The sequence below is a fragment of the Populus euphratica genome, unplaced genomic scaffold, assembly GCF_000495115.2.
Source record: "Populus euphratica unplaced genomic scaffold, PopEup_1.0 scaffold54.1, whole genome shotgun sequence".
NCBI lineage: Eukaryota > Viridiplantae > Streptophyta > Magnoliopsida > Malpighiales > Salicaceae > Populus > Populus euphratica.
The window spans coordinates 389,609-408,735 of record NW_011499910.1 but is presented as its reverse complement, the minus strand read 5'-3'; the positions used below and the strand labels follow the sequence as shown (position 1 = coordinate 408,735).

General features: G+C 31.8%; 2 protein-coding genes across 2 annotated transcripts; one reads left to right on the top strand and one right to left on the bottom strand.

Annotated features, from left to right (window-relative positions):
• The first annotated feature begins 8,017 nt into the window (after window positions 1-8,017).
• Window positions 8,018-10,644, top strand: LOC105133907 (patatin-like protein 1). Its single transcript, XM_011038071.1, has 5 exons — window positions 8,018-8,581; window positions 9,165-9,254; window positions 9,920-10,195; window positions 10,366-10,481; window positions 10,587-10,644. Exons 1-5 carry the CDS (start codon window positions 8,018-8,020, stop codon window positions 10,642-10,644), a joined length of 1,104 nt encoding a protein of 367 aa, XP_011036373.1.
• A 1,769-nt stretch (window positions 10,645-12,413) lies between these two features.
• LOC105133842 (peptidyl-prolyl cis-trans isomerase CYP19-3) lies at window positions 12,414-13,925 on the bottom strand. Its single transcript, XM_011037974.1, has 2 exons — window positions 13,841-13,925; window positions 12,414-13,143 (listed from the first exon to the last, which is right to left on the bottom strand). The coding sequence occupies exon 2, from the start codon at window positions 13,119-13,121 to the stop codon at window positions 12,597-12,599; it is 525 nt and encodes a 174-aa protein (XP_011036276.1). The 5' UTR covers window positions 13,122-13,143; window positions 13,841-13,925; the 3' UTR covers window positions 12,414-12,596.
• Window positions 13,926-19,127: the final 5,202 nt, after the last annotated feature.

Genomic DNA, 19,127 nt, shown 5'->3' with positions numbered 1-19,127 from the left:
TCTTCATGCTTGTTAAGGAAAATACTCTCACATACTTTATTTGGATGATCAATATGGGACATACCTTTTTTTGTTACCTATTTTTGGGCCCAGCCCAAGAAATAAGGGGCAAGTCATGACATGACAAAAAAAAAGGTCCTGATCGGCCCCAAAAGAGAGGACGGGTCCTAGCCAGCCCCAAAAAGGGGCCAAACTATGGCCAGACCTAAAGAGAGGACGGGTCCTGGCCGACCCCCAAAAAAATCCAAGTCGTAGCTAAACACAAAAGAAGAGAGGTCCTAACCGGCCGGACCTAAATGAAAAGGCATTCTGGCCTACCCTAAAAACGAGTCAAACCATGACTGGACCCAAAGAGAGGACGGGTCCTGGCCGGCCCTAAAAAGAGGCCAAGCCATGGCCGGACCCAAAGAGAAGAGGGGTCCTGCCAGCCTCAAAGGCAACTTGAGGGTCTTTGGCTAAACCTAAACTAATGACAACTAGGAGGAAAAAGACTAAGTCATGACCAATAAGAAAATGGGTCAAGACCAACCCACCCCTATATGAAAAGGGTAAAAGGTAACCCAAACCTGGGTAATTAATTACGTTACTTGTAGAACAAACCATTGTTCTACACGCACTGAACCTTGCAAAAAATCCCTGCTAGTTTTTCATATTTGGTCTAAAGGCAATGGCTTTGAACACCTATGCTAGTTGTGGAGGAACGTAGAGGGGAGTTGTACCATCATTTAAAGAAAACCAAAGAAAAATTAACCAAAATAATCGAATTGAGATAAAAAACCTAATTAAATTGATTTTCAAAACCATAAATTTTAACAGGTCCAGTTCACTTTTGGATTTAAAACTGAAATCGACAAACCAAACCGGACCAACCAAAAAACCAAAGCAATATAAATTAAGAAGGGTATAGATAGTTTACTATTGAAACCAAACCTCGAAAAACCAATGCCTTAACCCCTGAGAATATTTATCTCAATCTTCCTTCACCTTTAAAATTTCAATTGCTTTGCCTCTGCGTTTGTCTCCATCTCAAAAGTCCCACATTATCAAGATTCTAGCCTTCTTTACTTTTGCACAAGCCTTCTTTACTTCTGCGCAAGTTGTTGTAGTTGTGACAGAAGGAGACGACTCATTTAGAAAAAACACAACAAGGTAATTTTTGATCCAGTACTTGGTGTTTGCCTAGGGATCCAAGGCATATCAATAAGAAACAATGATTAATGACCGAAGATGAATTTATAGTTTTTGTTGTTTACTACAACAAAGATGGATCTATTACAAAATCCTCTAAATGGTTAGCTAAACTACATTGTAATAGCAGGAAATATAAAATTCCAAACAAGGAAAATTTAGTGTTTGATCTGTGAAGGGATTTGGTTTCCTAATTTTTTTCCAAAAAAACTGGATTTAACCGAACCAAACTAGTTTGGTTTGAACTGGATTTTGATCCAATTCGATTAATAATTAACAAAATTAATATAACTTGGTTTGGTTTGTTTTTTTAGTCTAAACCGAACCAAACAGAACTGTGAACACCCTCAATTTAATGGTTGGGATTCTACACGTGGAGAATAATTTCTGAGATCACAGAATCAATCAGAATATTTTGTTTTTCTAATTTGCTTTATTTAATTGCAAGTCAACCAAGATTGTATCCCATATTAGTGTATTTTGTTTCTTAAATAAAGCTCCATAAAGGCTATATAAACCTTTGGGGCTGACCTAAAAAAAAAAAGAAAAGAGAAAAAAAGATTAAGGGAGAAGAGAGAACAAAGAAGAGGAAAGAGGCGGAGAGTAAAAAGTAGAAGGAAACAACATAAAGATTATGGTTTCTTAAGATTATCAAAAGCCAAAAACAAACAAGGATTGCCTTTCGGTCTCTGCTCTATTTTCTGCAAACAAGATCTGCAAAACAGGGAAGAACAGAGGAGCTAAAACAAGTAAAGAGACGGATAAATATACAAAGATAAAAGCTCAGGAGATGGACACCAATAGAGAATAGAGGGGAAAGAGCCGAAATAGACGACAACACTGATAGACTAGCCAGCACGCCTTTAACATCATTGTCATCCTTTTATTTCCACCTCCATATTTGTTCTCCTCATCTTTTTGCATGCATTGATATTTCTATTTTTGTATTGTTCAAGTGAATTATAATTCACTTGAATAGTAACCAGACATGCACGTGTGAGGAAACTCACGCGTACCTTTTTTTTTGCCTAGCTGGGTCACTAGTTTGGGCAAGTGACACGGCTAGACTTGCTGGGTTTAGCCCAGCCATACAAGTAGAGCTGGACTCAACCCCTAAAAAAATTTTTTCTTGTGTGTTGCATATAGTCAATACCCTAATATATTTTGAACATTTTTTTATAAAAAAATAAATATTTGAAGTTTTGAAAATGTGTTTTCACATGGATTTCTTAAATACAAAAATTATTTTCTTGCATTTTGGATTTTACATGTTTGTAAATTTCAAAGGGTGTTGGCCAATATTCCAAAAATATAAAAATTTTATTTTTAGGGAATTCGTCTTATTCACTATTAATATTTGGATAAAAAAATCCTAAAGAGCTTAATATCCAAAATATTATTAGAAATAATTTTCTATTATTCACTGTTAATATTTGGATAAAAAAATCTCAAGTGGTTAATATTGAAAATATTTTTTCTAGGAATAATAAGTCATTATCTTTTAATAATATAAGGACAAAGAAACCTATGAAAGGTAAATGTCCAAAGTGTTTTTAAGATTAATACAATTCATTCATTTTTAACATAAGGGTAGATTTGTGCCCAAAATGTTATTTAGAACAATTTAATTACACATTTTTTAAAAAAGTCTCAATTATAATTGGGGACATTTCAATTTTTGTTCCATGGTTTATGAGATGTGAAAGTAAGAAATATTAAGGTAAAAATAGGCTTTTAAAGCACCTTAAATTTCTTTAGATTTCTAACTTAGTTTTTTTGTTTCTCTTCCTTGTGATTTATGAGCCGCGAACACTTGAAATACTAAGAGAAAAATAAACTTTTAAGTACATTGAATCTCCTTAGATTTCTATCTTAGTTGTCTCTTAATTCATAGGTTGTAAATTTATTTCAAATCAAACACAGATTTCAAAAGATTTGTATCAGTTCTCCTTGACACTCTATAGACATATCTAAAGATGTGATCCACATTGATCAAGAGTTCTTTCTTTTAGACTTTGAACCCAAGTTCATTCATCATAGCAAACTCATCTTAGAAAAACTTATTACAGAACACCAACACTATAACAATTATAAGGCAAACCAAATACCAAGCAACTTAACTTAGGTAGAGCGTAGTAGGGGTGCTAAAACCTTCCATTTAGGCAACCAGTCCCTCGCTTTAGAATCTTTAAAGACCAGTTAAGGTTCCTAGTGACCATAATACTAGGTGACAACTCTTTTATTCACAAAACAAAGACATCGACATCATTTCCCCATTCCAGGAAGGGTCACCGCGACGCCATGCTCTTATGAGGGTGTGACACCTTTAACCATCTTCTTGCTTGCTAATATCTTTAGACTTGTAAAATTCAAATGTCCAAGTCTTAGATGTAGAGACATTCTTCATTATTGGAGATGACACTCAAATACTTTATTATGTCATTTTAGATATTTATAAGAAACATCATTTTCTTAGACATCTTCACAAAAGCAATTAATCTCTCATTGTAGTCCTTGATTATTAGATGACAATTCTTCATGAAAAGAGTATAATCTTTTTCTAAAAGTTGACCTACACTCAACATATTGTGCTTTATGGTTGAAATATAGTAAACATCTACGATGTATCTATGATCATCACTCTTCAACCTGATTGTAATGTTACCTTTACCTTTTACTAGAACTTTTAAGGTAACTTTAAAGGTGATTTACCCTTGTACATGGTTTCATCTAGATCACCAAATAGATTTTATTGTTCATACATGTGATTGTTGGCTTCAAAATCTAGATGACATATATTCTCTTGATTCTCACCTAATCCTTGTTAGACAAATAATGCAGCTGGTCTTTTTATGGTGGTATATCCACTTGTTAAAGTCTCTCATTGCTTATATTTGTCTTTTTTAAGGGATAATTTTGATTGTAAAGCATGCTAAATTGCGTTATCTCTATTTCTTTTCATAATATTTTGTTCATGAGCTTATAAATAACCTATAAGCTCATCATCCACCATCAACTTGTCCAGTTCTTTAGACTCTTTAATAGTGATAACAACAAAATCAAATTTTAGATATAAGGATTTTAAAATGTTCTTTGTAATCTAAGCATATTTGAGGGCTTCTCCATTTCTTCTTATATGATTGACTATCACTATGATTCTTGTGTGATAATCAAAAATAGATTCTGAGCACTTTATTTGCAATAATTCAAATTCACCTCATAAAGATTAGAGACAAATCTTCTTAATTTTATCAGCATCTTTGTATTTCTATTGGAGAGCCTCCTATATTTCTTTTGATGTTTTTGTTGGAAGCAATAATCTCAAATGTGGCTTCATCAAAACCTAGATAAATAATGGTCTTTACGTTGTTATCTTTCTTTCTATTGACTTTAAAGACTTGCTTTTATGCCTCTTATAGAGAATCTTCTACTTCTTTAAAATTTGGTTCATTATAACCACATTCCACAACCTCTATACATTCTTATGAGCATTCTTATGAGCTAAGAAATGCCTTTAATCTGATACACCAATTATTATAATTATCTCTGGTTAGCTTCTAGATGAGTGTTTATGCATTTTTTATAGTCTTTTTATTATTTAAATGACTATATCACTTTTTAGGAGTTGAATTTTGAAAAATATGGACACCACATATGAATCCAAAATGGTCAAAATAGTAGAAAATTGATCTGACTTGGTTGAAAATAGGTCAAAAATGGGTTGAATTAGTCAAAAAACCAATTCTAGATGTTAGTCAATTCTCTAGGGTTGAATCGGGGATATTCCAAAAATATTCTTTTAGCACAACTTGATGGCTTGGCTTGGCTGAACAACTTGGTGACTCGGGTTATGGCTTCATTTGGTTGGCTCGACTCGGCTCCAATATGGCATGCATGTGGCTTAGTCGTCTTCTTCCTCTAGACTCGTGGGTGATAGTGGCAAATCTTCAGGAGGTGTGTGTGGGACAACACTAGCTTTGATTAGGCTGATTTTTGCACCGTTGAGTTTTTAGTGATGAACTCTATACTGTGAAATGATCAAAATATATTTTTGACAACTTTGAAAATTCAGGTGCATCTAAAAAACTCTTCTAATTTTTACGAACAAGGTTTTGATACCAGTTGTTGATGGGAGAGGTCACTGGTAGTGGCTTTGAAACCCTTTGAAGAGTAAAACACAACGTTTTATTTCATAAATAAGAAGTTTGTTAAGCTCTCAAACACACCCTCTCTTTCTCTCTACTATTTTTCTTTTATATTTCTTACATATAATAACATAAATTTAATTGTCTATTTATATACAAATTAAAAGAATGAAAAATCAGATTTTAAGTGTAAACACAAATTGTTAGTGATAGTGTGAAGACGGTTGATGATTGACTGTGGTTAGTGGCTAGTGGTTGATATCCTCCATCTTCTTAATTAAGTTTACTACAACATTAACCATCTAGGTGGTGACCAAGTGGTAAAGACTTGAGATCAAGGGGTTTGCTCCCTCTGTGGTTTCAAGTTCGAGTTCTTGGTTGCTCATATGATGGCCACTGGAGGCTTACATGGTCGTTAACTTCAGGGCCCGTGAGATTAGTCGTGGTGCGCGCAAGCTGACCCGGACACCCACGTTAATCTAAAAAAAAAAAAGTTTACTACAACATTCAAGGGAGCTTCCATGGAAGATGGGTTTATGCTGGAGCTATCTTCTTGAAATATTAGCAAAGAATGGTTACGGAAATAACCGTTCGTGAAGCTAAGCCAACAACATAACTTCAATTTTCAACAACATTTCGGGCTTCATATAAATGCATAAAAAGTTTACTGCTAAAATTGTAAACAAAGTAACCAAAAATATTTCTTACACGAGAATTGCATTGAACCACCTAATTTTGCCGCCCGAGTAATATTTCCTTCTGTTCACATTTCTAAATCACCCTTACTTTTGCTATATAGGACGGAGAAGAGCTGGTCCATTCTCAAAGAGTGGACAAGAAGTCAACAATCTCATGGGGCTGGGATTTATTAATTTGTCATATGTCCATAAATCTTCCAGCCGTCCACTCACATCCTCACTCTTACACGAAGTTTAGCATGTTTTTAGAAGATTGGCCTGCTCAATTTGATAATCAGTCGACATGAGATCTGCTCAGGTCAAGTCACTAAAAAAAGAATAAAAATACATCGTTTTGAAAAGAAAAGAAAAAACTCAAAGCTTGATCATTAATCATGATCCGAGTCTTAGGCTGAATCGATCTTTGGATTTGGTTTTATAAATATTTTGTTTTGCATGACCTACATATCTTACTAGGGTTACAAATGAAAAGATTGATCGAACTCATGGGAGGAAAGACAATACCAGATGAGTACAAATCATTGGTATCAACTACTTGCTTTGCTCCCCTCCTCGGATATGAATTCTTCCCCCTTTTGAGTAAATATTTCCCGCTTTTCAGATTGACGAATAAGCCGTAGTTTTTCTATGTAAGATGGAGAAGAGCTGGTGCTTTCTCTTTGAGTGGTAAAGAGGCAGCTACGTACGGTGGTGAAGATAAAAAAATTTAAATGAGGGCAAAATTACTGATAAATATTTGATATTATGTATTATATATATAAATTAATTCGAAACATATATATTAAGTCCTGTTTATTTTTGTATTTTAAAAGTATTTTAAAAAAAATAAATTTTTTTATTTTTTTCTTTGCTTCAAATTAATATTTTTTTTGTGTTTTTAAATTATTTTGATGCACTGATATCAAAAATAATTTTTTTAAAATAAAAAAAAATATTATTTTAATATATTTATGAATGAAAAACACTTTAAAAAATAACCGCAATCACACTCTCAAACATGTTCTAACTCATATCAAATGAAATTAATTTAAGAACATTTTTAAAATAAAAAAATTTATATTATAATTGTTATGTTCAAGTTTTTATATTTTAAAATTATTTCATGATGATTTTATTATCAATCTCATTAAAAATATTTTTTTCAAAATAGCCCAAATCATATAAAAATAAACGTTGCTGAAAAAAAAATATTGTGATTTTAATAGAATGCATATAAAAAATCCAAAAATGGATGATTTTCCACGAAACATGCATTTGCTTTATTTGGACATGAAGACACAGAGTACTATTCCTTTTCTCTTTTTTATTTCTCATATTTTTCTGTAACTTCCCTTCCATTCATGAGACTTTTCAACTTTTAATTTATGTTTCTGCACGTAAACATGTTTATAAAAAGGTAAGGGGGCAGTTGCCCCCTTATGCCCCAGTGAGGCTCCACCCTTGGCTACGTACACTTCCTAACAAGTTCAAGTTTCAGTTCTAGATGGCAAACCCGCAGTGAGCACTTGTGTAATTTGCATTCATGCATTCTCCAGCATTTCAAAGTTTCCTAACCAAAATCTTTTGTTTGAGAAATCCTATAACTTCTGCAATATTGACATTAACAAGTATTAATCTTGTTGCTATTGTTGTACGTGTTCTTAGTTTACTTTAAAAAATTGTAGGCAATACAGTGTTTGTGAATGGATCGGATGAAGAACTTATCACCATTTTTTTTTAATTAATGTGGTGTTAGGAGTTTGCGTGCATTATAACTAATCCCATAAGTTCTAAAATTAGCAACATATAAGTTTCTAATAATTATCATATAAGCAATCAAAAACTCGAATCTGTATCACCATTCTTAATGAATGTTGATGGTGGGGGAGTGAGAGGTATCATTCCTTATCTAATTTCGCAGGAGTTGGATCCTGAAACAAAGATGTGAGGATTGCAGATTATTTTGACTACATTGCTGGGACTAGCACAGGAGGGCTTATAGCAGCTATGATTACTGCACCAAATGATCAGAAACGACCTTTGTTTGCTGCAAAAGATATCAATGACTTTTATCATAAAAATGCTGCTGTTATATTTCCTCAGAAAACCGAGCCTGACGTTGGAACTCTTCTGGGAGAATTGGTTACCACGCTAAAAGAAAGTAACCCAATCCCAAATGCTGCAAAAGACATTGCAAAGTTTAACCTTGAGGAGTCGGAGCAAATTCTTCAGTTCGTCGAAAACGTTAGTACTAGTTTGTTAATTTGTTTTCCAGATGGAGAAACTGGCACGCACTTATTAGCTCATGTTAACAGGTATAATGGCAAGAGCTCAGGTGACAAATTGATGAGCTCTAGCTTTCTAGATATCATCCGCTCCATCTGGTTTCTTATCTTACCGTTGTGTTCTCCCCGGTATGATGGCGGTCCTCTGCGTGACATAATCCAGAAATTATTGAAAGAGACAATGCTCTCTGAGAATCTGACTAATGTGATAATTCCTTCTTTTGATATCAAGCTTCTACAGCCAACAGTTTTCTGCACATCGAAGGTCATTCTTCTTGATTCTGTGGTAAACTATAGGAAAATTATTCGTCAAGAGCAAGCTGTGGCGATGTTACTGAATAATAGAGGAATTCTGTGTAAATTGTTCACAAGTAATTTAAAAAAAAAAACAACGTATAATATCCTCGTTTTGTAGAAAACACACCGCTAATTGGTAATTTCATGATACCATTTTGTAGTTTACATGAAGTCATTGGGTTAATTTGCTTGTCATTGTGTGTCCAAAATAATTTTATTTTAATTTTTATCCTTAAATTTATTTTTTTAAAATTCACTATGCTAAGCACGTCAACTTAATTATAAATTAATCAATTAGAACATTTTAATTTAACTAAATTAATATTAAAATTAATTTAAATTAAAGTTCAAGCCATGATGGATTTGTCATGTCAACTAGATGTGCATGTCCATTCTCCCACTGTTCCTAAACTGGCAGCATCGCCTTGTCTGGTAATCATTTGTCCGTATATACTTAGAAAAATGTAACAGTAATAAATAATGGCTTGATGTGTTTTAAATTTTTTGTCAAAATAAAAAGGCAACTGGATATATAATGTCATGCCATTATCCTTTCTGATGAAAAAATGCAGGAAAGGCATGAGAAGTCAATGGATGTTCAGCTATCAGAAGTATGTCTTGGGTCGTCTGTAGCACCAACCTACCTTCCTCCTCGGGCACGAGTATATTTGATCATCATCAATTCCTAATATGTAAACCCTCATATAAAATTTATATGGTGTTTATAAACTATTGAAAGTCTAACTTGATAATGAAATAGGTTAAATGAAAAAGAAAAGGAAAAAGTAGTACTGGATAATTTAAAAGGAAATTTTAAAGAAAAGAACTTATATATATGATATTTAAAAAAAAAAGCTAAGATGAGGTGTTTGGTTAAATGAAAAACACATGAACTAGACATGAGGACATTGTTGTAAATATTAATAGCATGAGAATATAAATATGTGACCTTGGTTTCTTTTGGAAGTCACTTTGGCCGAACAAAGATTTTTTTTTATAAGAAGAGAGGGGAAGAATTTTTTTATATCTTTTTCACTTGATCTTCTTATCATAAACACTTAAAGTACTTGGATTGAGAGCTACTACCACCGAGCTATTTTTCAACTACCACCGAGCTCAAACAGGTTTGTCATGGCACGAGTATATTTGATCGTCCCCCTCCTCGTACTCTTAAAACTTCCAGGGAATACAACCCGGTTGATGCATGGGGGCGTTGCAGTTAACAATCCTGTAAGTCACAGTTTATGTAACCTTGTTCTATGTATATTATCTATCTTCAATAAATTTGAAGGAGATAGTCAATTGCTTTTGACAATGTTTTTATCAGACCTTTCTGGCTATATGCGAGGCGATGAAAGAAAAGAAAATCAATGCTCGTAAACTTCTTGTTCTTTCCCTTGGAACTGGATCATCAAAAGGAACTAACAAGCTCGAGGTTGGAAGCCCTGACACCGCATGGGGACTCGTCAACTGGTTTTTTGGACCTGAACAATCTCGCCCATTGACTGATGTCTTGATGGCAGGATCGAATGAGATGGTTGAAATATATACATCCAGTTTCTTTCAGTTCTCTGGTTTAGAAGACAACTATATCCTCATTCAGGTATTTACGACCCCCTTCCTTTCCGTATGAAGCTCCACAGGTGGTAGCTACAATTGTTCATGTGTTTTTTATGCTGCCAAATTCATGATTAAAGATGTTGCAATGCTTGAATGATTGGCATTGTCTAATGAAAACCAAATGATCATACATTTTCCTTGAATGTTAACCAGGTTGATAACTTGACATATGCCGAAGCCTCGATGGACAACTCGAGCAAAGAAAACCTTGACAATCTCGAGAAGATTGGTAAAGAGAGAGTGGAAGCTAATAAAGAAAAGCTCATTAAGTAAGGACAAGATACGTGCTTCTTGGCTTTGCTGTTTCTCTGCTGATCATTAGTTCTTAATTAATTAGTGTAATTTATAGCTGTTTATGCACTGTTGTTCTGCAGGCTTGCCGAAAGATTGTCCGCCATAAGACATGCTAGCCGATCAAGTCTTTCTGGATGATATTTTTTCAAGTACATAGGATGTTGCTGACACCAGACACCCGTTATTAGTTCCATAGTTTTCAACTTCGAAAGTAAGAAAAAAGAGGGAAAAAAAAAAAGGCCCTGTAATTCTAGTCTAGTATCAGAATAAAGTCAGAGAGCATATATATGGCTTCTCTATAACCAGCTATCTAGAAGGATTTGCAACCAACTTCAATTTCAGAGATTGACACTTCAGGCCAGGTTGCTTCTTCGTCAGCTGTAGTACGTAATAGTATTTATACAAGAATAAGAAAATAAGCTATATATGTTATATAAGAAATAATTTGTAGTAAAATAAGTATGTCCACCAAGAGATGGCATTTGGCTCGAGCTGTATGAGCTTGGGTGGGGATCTGGGCAGTGATCCTAAGGTTATTTGAGTTGTAGACTCTCTATTGTAATACATAAATAAAGCAGCAACATCTGAAAAGAGGTCTGAGTTTTTATGTCGTTGAAGAATGAGATTGGAAATACTAGCGATGCATGCAAAGAAGCTCGCTGTGTCTGTGTGTAAGGATAAAACTTCTATGCTAAACTGCTAGTATGAAAAATAGATCATTGGGGATAACTACATAACTAGAGGATTTGCAAGCAAAGAAAACTTCACAGAGTACACTGACACATCAAGCCAGACTTCTGAGTGATAGAGTAGTGTACTCTGTATGGAGAATAATAACCCATATCAAAGAATACCATAAGGAACGAAAGCTGCTCTTGAATTGTGATAGAGGGGTAGGATTTGAGCAGTTATGTCTCAAGTATGACCAGTGGATTCTCTATTGTACCAAGAAAAGAGAAAAGGAAGAAACAAAGCAGCAGCATTCATAAAAGTTCGACATGTAGATTCTCTGCTTCACCAAGAAACCAAGAAAAAGGCAGGAAGAAATAAAATTAAAGCCTCCGAGCTTCCATTTTGTGCAACAATTAGCAGATTGCCGCCATTAGTAATCTACAAGAAGAAGCTCGTAATGAATATTTGGATTGTTCAAGTAAATGATGAACCTATGGATAGCTCTAAACTTACCTAAATATAATTAGACTTGTTTGATCTTATTATAGGGTGTTTTGGGGCTTACAACTGCTCTTAGCTAAACTTAAAGAGAAAATGAACCTAAAACTTCTTCAAGACAGTCATCCAGTTCAACGCAGCTTGAGTAGAATCTTTTCTATGCATCTTGCCCATAAACAACTTTGCAAACACTAAAACAGGTCATAGAACATTAATCGGCAACAAAGCAAACATTGCCTGCAAGTTCCAAACCATGGTAACCAGACCCTGGTGGAATTTATAACTTGAATTAAATAATGAGGTGGCTTGAATTGATTGGTTGATTTAATTAAGCAAATAGAGTTAAAATACATTGCCTCTCATCCAATAAATAGAATAAGATTTGAAATTCGGCTTGGCACTTGTTTCTTAGCTGGATATGAACCTGTGTAACCTAGCTTTGATCATTTATATATATATATATATACACACACACCTAGGCTGAAGAAATTATAGAGGCAGAAAGACTACAGTATCTTCTTGAGGCAGTCATCTTTGTGATTTTGCCATCAACAAAATTAGTGTGGTTTTCTTGCGAGTTACTTCTAAGTATATCCAGGTTTTTGGATAACAAGATATTTGAATGTGAGCTTGATTTGCATTTGCAATCCCTAATATTTGATTGCGAAGTTTTGTGAAGTTTTATTCAAATAAATTCAATTTCTGTATCCCTTTTGTTTGTGTTAAAAAGTTCAAACAAGCAAGAATTTAATATTTCCCAGAAACGGAGCTCATATATACACAACAGGGGTTAAGGTTGCAAATGACAAGATGAGCATTGCTTTACAAGTTCAAATGAAAAACTACATTGTTGCAAAAGATAAAGCTTGCAGCACTTAATTACGTGAAATACATCTAAGACATTATCTTGATCATGCACTTCAGTTCTCTATTATTTGACCACAATCTTCAACAACAACAGGTTCCTTTGTCGTCCCACTATTGGACCCTACCTTCTCCATTTCCTGAACAACGCCATAGCCATCTACAACTTTCCCAAAAACAACATGTTTCCCATCAAGCCATGAGGTCTTCTCAGTGCAAATGAAGAATTGGGAACCATTTGTGTTCGGTCCAGAATTTGCCATTGATAAAACACCAGGCCCTGTATGCTTCAGCTTAAAGTTCTCATCTGCAAACTTTGCGCCATAGATTGATTCTCCTCCAGTTCCATTACCCCTAGTAAAATCCCCACCTTGACACATGAAGTTTGGGATTATGCGATGGAAAGTCGAACCCTTATAGTGTAAAGGTTTCCCAGCATTTCCAATCCCTTTCTCCCCGGTGCATAGAGCACGGAAATTTTCAGCAGTTTTTGGAGTAGCATCAGCAAATAGTTCCATCACAATCCTCCCTGCTTTCATCTTGCCAATTAGAATGTCAAAGAAAACTTTCGGATTCGACATCTTCAATCACACAATTCAAACCCTGTTAAACATCAAAAGAACAAAGAAATTTCAGTACCTAAACTAGCAACAATCCCTAAATGCCTATTTTCATACACTAGATTCCCACAACAACTATAACATCAAAACAGAATAAAAAAGAACAAAGAAAAGAATAACCAATGTAGCAACTTGTTCGAGGCCATAATCAAAATGAAATCAAGATTTGATAGGCACGGAGAATTGCTATTAGTATCGCCAAACTTCAATGCAAGTTGTGCCATTTTCGACACCCTTGCTCTGCAAATTGGCTTTACAAAACCCAAAAAAAAATCCAAAGAGATAAAGCCACCAAACATAAAGACAGGCAAAAACCCAGATCCAGAAACATGCATTTCTTATCAAAACGAAGACCCAAATCCATACAAAAGCATAACTTTCAAAAATAATAGCAAATGAATAAAAAAATGTGCATCACCCCACAAAAAATCCTCAAGCAAACAGGTATATTGTCAAAAGGTTTTTTTTTAATGGGTGATTTATGATATTGCACAAGCTTTGAGCTCACAGATTTTTTGAAATAAACCACCTGCAAGCCTTCGATATGTGCTCTTCAACACTCAAAACACGCAAGATTTACATCAATTAGTTCAAAATTAATACAAAAGAGAATAAAAATGCAGTGCAAACTGTGAAACAAGAATGAGAGAGGTTGAAAGTAGTGTAGAGAAGGCGCACACCTTGACACGTGAGATTGGAGTTGCAGGGGCCAGGTGAAGAGATGGAGGTGAAGGATTTTAGCTGTGGTTTATATAGGCGGAGGTGTTGGGGGTTTAGGGTTTTACAAGAAACTTTTTTATTTGTTCAATTTTACCCCTTTATGTTTTGACTATTTTCATTATTGCCCTTACAAGAATGGGCTAAAAGATGGAAGGAAGCCTTGATGCATGTTAGACAAAAAAGCCTTGAAGTTTAATTTAAGAGCCTACAAAAGCCACATTAATTGTATATTTAACATATCTTTAAAAGGATAGCAATGAGACCTCAAGCTAGATTCCTCTTCTTATTTTTATTTTTTTTACATATGAGATATTTATTAATTAATTATTATAATCATTAATTAAAAACATGGTTTAGCGTAGAAAAGTACAAAAATAATACTTGGGAGAGTCAGAGAACTTACTAACAAAACTAAACCTAGCTATAATCATAGTCAAACAAAACAAATATTAAATTAATTAATTAATTAAAATCAAACTACTAAGTCAAATTTATTAAAAAAAATTAATATAAATTTAATGATTTATTAAAATATTTTAATTTTTTTTGATAAATTACAATGATTTATTAAAGTATTTTAAATTGCAAAAACCATTTAAAGTTTAAAATCTAGATTATCGAGAAAGTTGTTATTAATACAGTTTATAACATGTCTTGGTAAGTTAATTTTCTAACTTTATGCAATTTAAAGCGTAATTGATTGCATAAAACAACGCTTTGTATCACATATTTCGGGTTTTCAGTATTTAAATTCTAGATTTGTTTATCTTTTATATAGTTTTGACAAATTTATTTCTTATACATAATTTTTAAAACAATTATTGATTGTGGTGTTTTTCACTTGCAATTTATCTCTTAAAATAACTTATATGTTCCTAGCAATAAATTACAAATGTTTTTTCAACATGATTTTAACAAGGATAGAAATTATTATTTTAATTTAATGTAATAAAATAACACTTTTTATAAACTATAGTAAAAAAGATGATTTCTATGTATGGTTTTAAATATTGTAAGTTTAATGATAATATATATCAAAAATAAAATAAAATTTTCTAAGTTTTATTTTGTCTTGTTCTTTATTAATTAAAGAGAATATAATAATACTCACTTTGTTTTATACATTACCACTAAATACAGGTCAATATCTATCTTTTATTTTATTTTATTTTATCTCATCTCTTTATTATAATTATTATTTTATTATTTCTAGAAATTACCAAATGTTATTATAATAAGCAACTCATTCTTCATATTTTATTTTCATTTATATTTTTATATTTGTTTTATGTAAAACATGTTTATTAATTTTCTTTTTCACTTGCAATTTATCTTTTGAGATTTTGAATTTTATAAGATCCCATCATCTAACTTCTTAACATAATCCCAAAATTGAATAATTTGTCTAACCATTTTCATCATCTTTCTTCTTTGGCCCTTCAGATATAATAAATTTTGAGTAACAAATGGATTTCAAAATAATTGTCAGAAAAAGAGACTGCATGGATATGTTCGTTGAAGTGGATAGCAAAATGACCAGGTAAGAAATTCTCCTTGTTCTTAGATATGCTCGTTGAAGTTGATAGCAAAATGAACAGGTAAGAACAAAACTACAATATCTTCTGAGTTCATGAATTATTAAGTAACATATATAATTAAGCTCAGCTACCTGATCAATCTATAATCCTACTTACAAATTTTACAACTTGCTAATTGACTTTTATATAACTAAATGGGAACTTTTATTTGGAAGCGTAAAAACAACATAAAACATATTTGGGTTGCGCAAAAAGAAACAAAATCGGATTTTTGATTTATATTTCTATATATCTCAAGTTATTTCTTAGCAAATTTTTTGTTCCTTTAAAAAGGAGAGACAAAAAGGTAGAAATTAACAACGATATTCAATTTAATGTTTTTCACAAATATTTCTTTAAACATTTATATTTATATTTTTTATCTTTATATTCATATGTGGACTATTGAATTTAATTAACTCAATTTACACTATTAGATCTGAAAACTAGAAAACATAAAAGCAAAATTCTTATATATATATATAAGGGAGGAGGTTGTTTAATATTTCTTTATCACACACATATAAATTTTTCAATTTTAAAAAATACTTTCTAAAAATATAATTGTATTAAAAGTTTGATTTTTAATTTCATCAAATGTATATAGAAACATCAATCGCTCAAATAAACAATAAATTATTTATATGATTTAATAATAAGTAACAATTAAAAAGAAAAGAAGGAATTAGAGTAAATTATGTTTTTAGAATTGAATAAAACTTATTAATTAAAGAGATCTGTATTAAAAAGTATAAGAATTAAATTAAGTCTTATTCTATTTATGTACGAATTTTGTATTTATATATGGTTTTTATATTACCCATTACAGTTCCCTCGACCAAACATTAAATTAAATTTAAGAACTAGGATTATTTTTTAAAAAATCGAGATTCAATAATGGAAGAATAATGCAATGTGAAATGGCCACTTAGTAACTCTTACAATGATTGAAGAATACGAATACTGCAATGTGAAATGGTTCAGGTTGTCGGCTTGAGTTTTTATTCATTTGCGGATGCTTGTCTACTTCACTTCTCTCGTTCATATTACTGAACTTGTGCTGCCATAATCTATGATTTATAAATGTTCACTAAAAATTGAATATATATCTTTCTGTTAGAAAAACGGTGTTTAATTAAAATTGAAATTTATTAATAATATGTATTTATTATGTATGCTTCATAATTTATAATAGTTGTGTGTATTTTAGAAAGCATTCAGAGGATTCATTTGTTTATTTATTGATATATAGTGATGACATATTGATTCTCTTCAAGAATATGTGTTGCATCAATAATTTTAAAGATAAATTAAGTAGTAATTTTGAAATAAAAAATTTAGACGCAACAAAAATGATTTTAAATATAAAGTTACATAGAGTTGGAAGTTTTGAGCAGTTATATACTTATGACAAAGAAAGTATCTTCAAAAGATACTTGAGCATTTAATATTCAAGATTGCAAGTAAAAGAGTACTCTACTTACATTCTATTTTAGATTATCTTCAGCTTTATCACCAAAAATTAAGATGGAGAAGGAGCATATGTCAAGAGTTCTATATGCTAATATAGTTGGAAGCAATATATAATGCTATGGTTTACACTCATCCAGACATTTCATATATCATTAATATGGTCAACAGGTTTGTGAAAAATCTTGGTAGACTTCATTAGTAGGCCATTGAATTGATACTTTGTTATCTTTAATGTATCACATTCGTTGATTTGGTAAATGATAGCTATTATAGCACTAGAAGTAGAGTTGAGGATATTATAGATTCAAATTACATTGTGATTTTGACAAAAGATTACTAACAAGTTATGTTTTAATTCTTTTAAGATGTGTTATTAGTTGAAAAGAAATTTCGCAATTCACTATTACCTTGTCTAAAATAGAGGGTGAATATATGACATTGAAAGAGGTAGTTAAAGAAGATATATGGTTGGGAGGTTTGGTTGGTAATCGCTATTTGTTACATGAGTTGATTATTATGCATAGTATTAGTTAGAGCTCTATTCATTTGGTCAAGAATTGAATATACCAAGAAAAGACCATACATATCAATATAAGATATCACTTCAATCTAGATATCAATTGAATATGCTCATAAAGTCTATCTTTATAATGAAGTTCAACCATTGCTTAAACTTAATTGGTTTGTTTAGTATTTGAGAGGTGCTTGGTAGAGGTGGAGGTGATCAAAGAGTAATTCAAGTTTTATAAGTTTGCTTAATTTAAGACAATATTGAAATTTGTTGGGTTTGTCTTATATTATGGGTCCAAATGACAAAATAAATATCCATGTATTTAGTCCATATAAAAGTCTAAAATTATCATATTTCAGGGTATAACTTATTTGTTTGTGCTTCCATTATTTACACTTTGTTGGCGAGAGGGAGATGTGAGATATCACTTCAATCTAGATATCAATCAAATATGTTGATAAAGTCCATCTCTACAATAAAGTTCAATCATTTCTTAAACTTAATTGGTTTGTGTATTACTTTAGAGGTGCTTAGTGGAGGTGATAAAAAAGAAATTCAAGTTTTGTAAGTTTTCTCAATTTAAGACAATATTAAAATTTGTTGAGTTTATCTTAAATTATGGGTCCAAACGACAAAATAGATATTCATATACGTAGTCCATATAAAAGTCTAAAATTATCATATTTCAAGATTCTTTACACTTTGTTAACTAGAGAGAGGACAAAAAAAAAGGTTTTGGATTTTAGGTGAGAGAATAATTTTGTGCAACACTTTGTAATTTTCTATTTATAGACATTCACTATAAAAATTAGAAGATTACAAGGTGATGAACCATGTAAATTTTATATATGCTTTTATATGATTGATTGTACTTATTTTTTTTTATATTTCTCTACTCACTAAATGGTTTGAAATTTTAGAATTATTACGCTACTTTCTCCTATAATACAAACTCAAATCCAAAAAAAACTATTTACCTATAAGAAATTAAAATAAATTGCTCTTGAGAATCATTTTTTAATAGAAACAAAAAAGAAAAAGAATGAAAGCCTAGTTAGGACAATTTAAAAAATGAGAATCACAAAAAGGAACAAGAAACCTACTCTCTATGGATATTACATACTTCATAATTTATATTACAATTTTGTATAAGTGGACTATATTACAAATATCTAGAAGAATTCAATGTTAAAACCATGATTATATATGTTCGATATTTGAATTAGTACTTCGACCCAAAATCATGATCTTCTTTCTTACAATTCCCATATGAAGACAATTTTGAATTCTCATTGAATAATAGAATATGTTTATTCTAAAAGTTTTTGCTATCATTACTATAATTAAATATGTTTATTATAGATCTCTAGATCTAGTTACTTAAAATTTTCTACTATCATTACTGTTAAAATAATTAAGATCAAACACAAAAAGAAGGTTAGAATTCTGAATAATCTGTATATTATGAATGTTTAACCTTAACTTAAATACAAATAAAGTATACATAGATTAAACTGAAAGTACTAATCTACCCTTAATAAATAAGACTACATAAATATTATTTAACATCTCCCCTTAAACTCACGATGTGACAGCTATGAGCATTGAGAGTTTGCCAACTAGAAAACGAAAACGAGAGATGGAATGTGTCTTGGTAAAGAAATCTGCAATCTGCAAGGAAAAAGG

Coding starts and splice junctions, on each gene's coding strand:
- LOC105133842 (XM_011037974.1), bottom strand. CDS start 13,121: ATGTCGAATCCGAAAGTTTTCTTTGACATTCTAATTGGCAAGATGAAA.
- LOC105133907 (XM_011038071.1), top strand. CDS start 8,018: ATGATTACTGCACCAAATGATCAGAAACGACCTTTGTTTGCTGCAAAA. Junction 8,582..9,164: donor TCATTCTTCTTGATTCTGTG/GTAAACTATAGG, acceptor GAAAAAATGCAG/GAAAGGCATGAGAAGTCAAT. Junction 9,255..9,919: donor ACCTTCCTCCTCGGGCACGA/GTATATTTGATC, acceptor TGTTTTTATCAG/ACCTTTCTGGCTATATGCGA.